Source organism: Lactuca virosa, chromosome 8 (genome assembly GCF_052849685.1).
Source record: "Lactuca virosa cultivar CGN04683 chromosome 8, Lactuca_virosa_CGN04683_v6, whole genome shotgun sequence".
Classification (NCBI taxonomy): domain Eukaryota; kingdom Viridiplantae; phylum Streptophyta; class Magnoliopsida; order Asterales; family Asteraceae; genus Lactuca; species Lactuca virosa.
Genome location: NC_136433.1, coordinates 234,736,259 through 234,742,537, shown reverse-complemented (window position 1 = coordinate 234,742,537; position 6,279 = coordinate 234,736,259). Strand labels below are relative to the sequence as shown.

The window sequence follows — 6,279 nt, the reverse complement described above, 5'->3', positions numbered from 1 at the left end:
GTTCTTGTTGCCTTTGCCTCTACCCATTTGGAAACATAATCAACAGCCAAAAGGATGTATAAATTCCCAAAGGATGAAGGAAAAGGACCCATAAAACCAATACCCCATATATCAAATATTTCACAAACCAAGATGGGGGTTAAAGGCATTTGATTTCGGGAACTCAAAGAGCCAGTCATTTGACATCTCTCACAAATTTTACAAAAAATGTAAGAGTCATGAAAGAGTCGAGGCCAATAAAATCCACAGTCTAAAATTTTCCAGGCAGTTCTTTGAGGACCAAAATGCCCTCCACAAGCATAACTATGACAAAAGTTGAGGATAGATTGTACCTCATGTTCTTCAATACATCTTCTTATTACCTGATCTGCACAATGTTTCCAAAGGTACGGCTCATCCCAAATGTACCTTCTCACATCTTTCTTGATCTTATCTCTTTGCGACTTCGTGAGATCGGGTGGGAACTTCCCCGTGACCATGAAATTGCATATGTCCGCATACCAAGGTGGTGTTTGGATAGCAAACAAGTGCTCGTCTGGGAATGTGTCATGAATGGGAGTCGCATCTTCGGGTTGAACTATTCGGCTCAAATGATCGGTGACTATGTTCTCTTTCCTGCTCTTATGTTTGATCTCAATATCGAACTCTTGCAAAAGCAGCATCCACCGTATTAACCTCGGCTTATAATCTTTCTTGGTAAGTAAGTGCTTTATAGCTGCATGGTCCGAATATATGATCACTTTGGTTCCAAGGAGGTACTACCGAAACTTCTCTAACACAAAGACAATAGCAAGCAATTCTTTCTCTGTTGTGATATAGTTGCTTTGTGGACTATCAAGGGTCTTTGATGCATAGTAAATGACATGATGATCTCGGTCCACCTTTGTCCCAAAACCGCCCCAACCGCGATATTGATAGCATCAACCATGATCTCGAATGGAAGATCCCAATTTGGCGGTTGAATGATGGGGGCGAATGTCAATAAATCCTTCAAATGATCAAATGCACTTTTGCATGCATCACCAAACTCAAAATCGGCTTCCTTTTGTAAAAGTTGAGACATCGGCCCCTTGATTTTGGAAAAATCCTTGATAAACCGCCGATAGAAACCTCCATGACGAAGAAAAGAACGCACTTCCCGAACATTTGTCGGGTATGGTAAGTTCTTAATAACATCAATTTTGGCCTTGTCAACTTCTAAACCTTTTTGTGAAACCACATGTCCAAGTATCAAGCCCTTGTCAACCATAAAATGACATTTTTCATAATTAAGGACTAAGTTCGTGTCAATGCACCTTTGTAAGATTTTGGTGAGATTTTGCAAACATTCATCGAAAGAATTTCCATAAACAGTAAAATCGTCCATGTAAACCTCTATGATATTTTCGACATATTATGAAAATATGCTCACCATACATCGTTGGAAAGTTGCGGGTGCATTGCACAAGCCGAAGGGCATGCGTCTATACGCAAAGGTGCCAAAAGGACATGTGAATGTGGTTTTCTCTTGGTCTTCCAGGGCAACCGGAATTTGGTGAAAACCAGAAAAACCATCAAGGCAGCAATAGTGAGATTTCCCGGCCAATCTTTCTAACATCTGATCGATGAATGGCAAAGGGAAGTGGTCTTTGCGGGTGGAAGCATTCAACTTCCTATAATTGATACAAACCCTCCACCCATTTTGCACACAGGTGGGTACCAAATCCCCTTCGGAGTTTTTGACAACGGTAACTCCAGCTTTTTCCGGGACAACTTCCACGGGGCTTACCCACTTACTATCAGAAATGGGATAGATTACACCTGCATTCAAGAGCTTCATGAGTTGCTTTTTTACCACCTCTATCATAGGTGGATTCAATCTCCTTTGGGCTTCGCGGGTCGGCTTAAAGTCCTCTTCCATCAATATTTTATGCACGCATAATGATGGACTCAACCCCTTTATCTCCGCAATAGTCCAACCAATTGCCTCCATGTGCTTTTTCAAAATTCCAACCAAGTCTTTTTCTTCTTCTTTTGCTAGCTTGGTTGAAATTATCACCGGTAATGTCTCTTCCTTTCCAAGATAGGCATACTTGAGATGGTCGGGAAAAGTCTTCAAGTCAAGACTCGGTGGTTGTACTATGGATTGAAGGAGTTTCGAATCGGAATTTTTGAGCTTCATGCGGGGTGGTTCAACTCTCATAAGTTGTGCTTTTTCCAAGGAGTTGATTGCTTCAATTAAATCATCCTCCAAAGTCTACTTATCAGCCAGATTCTTGATCCCTGTCTCATCAAAATGCTTGCTCAAGGTGGTGGTTAGCACATCTTGGCTTGACAACTGAAAACAATCATTAGTACATGAATCAATAACATCTATGAAGTTTAAAGAATGAATATCACCAGGATAACGCATAGCTTCAAAGATATTAAAATTGATCACCTCACCATCGAACTCCATAGACAAAGTACCATTTGCTACATCTATTTTTGTTTTTGCGGTTCTCATAAAAGGTCTCTCCAAAAGGATGGAGCTCGATTGTGGGGTGATTTCATCACCCATAGCCAAAACATAAAAATCAGCGGGAAATACAAGTTCATTGACTTGCACTAACACGTCCTCCAATATAACTTTTGGGTGTACCAAAGACCGGTCGGCAAGTTGAATGATGACTCCAGTTTTTGATAAAGGTCAAATTCCCATTGTTTTATAGCTTGAATAGGGTAAGATATTAATTGATGCCCCAAGGTCTAGCATGGCACGTGGCACAAAAAGATTACCCATTTTACAAGGAACTGTGAATACACCCGGATCCTTGCATTTTTTTGGTAGCCGTTTTTGTAACACGGCCGAAACGTTTTCCCCAACTTTCACAGTTTTGATTTCCTTTAAGCTTTTTCTTAGATGTGCAAATTTCCTTAAGAAACTTAGCATATCTAGGAATCTGTGTAATAGCATCTAAAAGAGGGATATTGATTTCAGCCTTTCGGAACATTGCCATGATTTCGTCATCTTCCTGTTCTCTCTTTGTGCTTGTTAGCCTTGAAGGAAATGGAGCTGGTGTGACTTTCACTTCGGTATCCATTGGCTTCTTTGACTTTGAAGTATTTTTCCTTTCCTCTTCTTTGACAGCTTCTTCTACCTTAATCTCTTTCTCTTCCTCTTCTTCATCCGACATCCTTGGACCTTCATAGATTTTTCCACCTCTTAAGGTAATGGCACATGCATTGTGTTTGGGGTTCTTCTCGGTTTGACATGGTAGCTTGCCTTGTGATTCCATCTTACTCACGGATTGAGCCAGTTGTGACACTTGTTGCTCCAAGCTTTTTATGCTTTCCTTGGTTTCTTGTTGGAAGCTTTGAGTGCTAGTGGCAAGGATTTTGATAATATCTTCTAGTGACATGCTTGATGAACCCACTTGTGGAGGTGGTTGTGGTGGATGCCTTGGCTGGAAATTTTGAGGTTGAAAAGGTGGTCTTTGTTGATTTTAAGGAAATGGTGGTCTTTGTTGGTATTGATGTGGTTGATTTGGTTGATAATTTCCTTCTTGATTTCCTCCCCAACCTTGATTATTGTTCCATCTTTGGTCATTCCGTGGCTGCTCAAATCCCCTTTGGTTTGACCCGAAATATCATCCTAAAGCATTTGCTTCCGCATAATCCTTGTCTTGAAGTTGTGGGCACATAATGGTTGGATGTCCCACTTGAGTGCAAATACCACAAGGGCGGGGTGTGGGCTATACACCTTTTTCTTTGGCTAGCATCATTACCACTTTGGTAAGCTCGGATAATTGAGCTTCAATTTGAGGAGTTTGGATTTCCTTTACACCTCGGGGTGCATCCATGTACCATTCTTCATCATGGATTGAATGTTTAGAATCTTCAGCCATGTTCTTGATTAGGTTGCGGATTTCGGTTGGAGTCTTGTCGGGTAGAGATCCGCCACTTGAAGCATTAAGAATCCTTCTTTCCATTGGAGTCATGCCTTCAATGAAGTATTGGAGGAGCTCGTATTCGGTGATTCCATGCTTTGGACATCGGGCACAAAGTTTCTTGAATCTCTCCCAATATGTGTGAAAAGCTTCTCTCTTATGCTGCTTGATTCCAATGATTTCCCTCCGTAGGGCTGAAGCTTTCATTTCCGGAAAGTATTTGTCTAAAAAGAGTCGTGCAAGATCTACCCAAGTGGTAACCGTCCCTGGTGGGAGGTCATAGAGCCAGTCTTTGGCTGCATCTTGCACTGCGAAGGGGAATTCCCTAAGGTTGATTTGATCCTCTGTGACATTGTGTGGTTTCATTCCCACAGATACGACATGGAATTCAGTTAGAAACTTGTGAGGATCTTCACTTTCCAAGCCTCGAAAGGTGCGGAGTAAGTGAATGAGTCCGGATTTTAGTTCTAAGTTGGTGGCTGCCGGATATGTGATGCAAAGAGGTTGTTGAGTAACCTCTTGCCTCGACCATTGACGGAGAGTTTGTTCGGGTGGTGGGTTTGGTGGTGGATTCCCTCCATGGTTATCTCCCATGGTGTGAGTAGTGGTTGAAGTTTTTGTGGGTGTAGTGTTTGGGATATTATAAGTAGGTGAAGATGGTGGACTGGTATTTTTGGGTGAGGATGGTTGTGGTGAGAGTGAGACTTTCTGTTTCTGATGTGGACACACTTTAGAGGGGTATGCCCTCCCAAATGTTGAGGGTTAGATGATGAAGAAGTCCTAGAGCCCGGTTGCTTCTTACGAAGCTTGGCTTGCTTCCTTAACTTCTTTGCAGTTTTCTCTATCTCCGAATCAATTGGCAGTGGTGTACCTGTACGAAAAGATCTTGGGATAAACAATTAGTAACACCGTATCCCCGACAATCGCGCCAATTTGTTAGGCGTGTCAAACCCAACAAATAAAGGGGTACGATATACTCCAAAATAACACTACTATATTGCACTAAAAGGTAGTACAAGGCAAGTAGGGTCGATCCACAGAGACACGGGACAATTGGTCTATACCTCTTTGCACAAGGTACTATGGTCACCAATAGTAAAGAGAGGGGGTTTAGATGTTGGATTACTGTCTAAGTCCATAACTATAATTGGTAAGACTTGACCCGACCCGGCATGGTCCATTTGGGTTGCATGGCATCATGCATTTGGATAGACTATAATGAGAGAAATAACACTTAAGGTTGGTTAATATATTATAAGTTCTAATATATTAATAAGGTTATTTAATTAGTATTGATCAAGAATTAATTAAGTGATCAAAAGGAGACTAATTAAATATATTGGTTGATTGTGTAAATCATTCATTCTTATATATGTGGGCTTGTGATCCAAGATTCCTTATGTTGGACTAAGTCCATGAGGTGACCCATGGATACTCCATGGAGGTTAAAATCCATGGAGCATAAGGAATGGGTAAAGTTATGAGTTACATGGTGTAACCCTAATAGCCACCATATAAAAGAATCTCATGGCTCAAGAAATCGTGCACTAATGTGTGAGTGTGAGGGCTAGACGATTTCAAGGAGTGTTCAAGTTTCTCTCAAGTTATTCCAAGTGTATTTGGTGTTGTGTGAACCATTTGAGGTGTCACACTTGGGGCACTAGGCACTCAAGCTTCATGAAGACATTCTACATCAAAGAGGTATGTATTCTATCTTGTTATATTTATTATTTTGTATGCTAGATCAGGATAATACCTTGGATGTTCATAATTGTATGTAGAATAATGAAAACGTAGATCCAAGGCATCAGAGCATTCTAACACTCGAGTTGGATGCATATATTCGATTGTTTTGGCTGGAATTGGACTAGGAACATTACCCTAAGATGTTTTTGGACTTATAAACTTGTTTTTGATGTGGTAATGTTCATGCTAATCCAATTTCTAAGATAATTGTCATAATTTCAAGATTTGTATTAGTTTGTATGTTCATGCTAATTTCTTGAAGATTGATGATTTGAATTATCTTGTTCTTATGAGGTTCTTAGATTAATAGAAAAGTTGTGTGAAATAGTTGTTTTCAATCCATTTTAATCTAAGAGTTGATTCCAAAGGGTGTTTTTGTAACTTGTCCTCAAGTTATATGAAAAGTCACATTTAAGAATCATAAAACTCATAAAAGTTGGCAAAGGTTACAAAATGAAGAGTCTAGTTCTAATTAAATGGTTTTATGACTCCATAACTTGTCCTCAAGTTATGGAGGTTCAAGAGTCTCTTCATTAAATTAAAAAAAAAGTATAACCTTAATTAGTTCCATAAGTTACAATAAAAAAAAGTTATTTTTTTATTAATTAGTTTAAAGTCTTCCATA

At 40.0% G+C, this 6,279-nt stretch overlaps 1 protein-coding gene across 1 annotated transcript; it reads right to left on the bottom strand.

Annotated features, from left to right (window-relative positions):
* Window positions 1–2,762: 2,762 nt before the first annotated feature.
* LOC145131332 (uncharacterized) lies at window positions 2,763–4,502 on the bottom strand. The gene is made up of 2 exons (XM_079066036.1): window positions 3,826–4,502; window positions 2,763–3,420 (listed from the first exon to the last, which is right to left on the bottom strand). The coding sequence occupies exons 1-2, from the start codon at window positions 4,500–4,502 to the stop codon at window positions 2,763–2,765; spliced, it is 1,335 nt and encodes a 444-aa protein (XP_078922162.1).
* Between the last annotated feature and the right edge of the window lie 1,777 nt (window positions 4,503–6,279).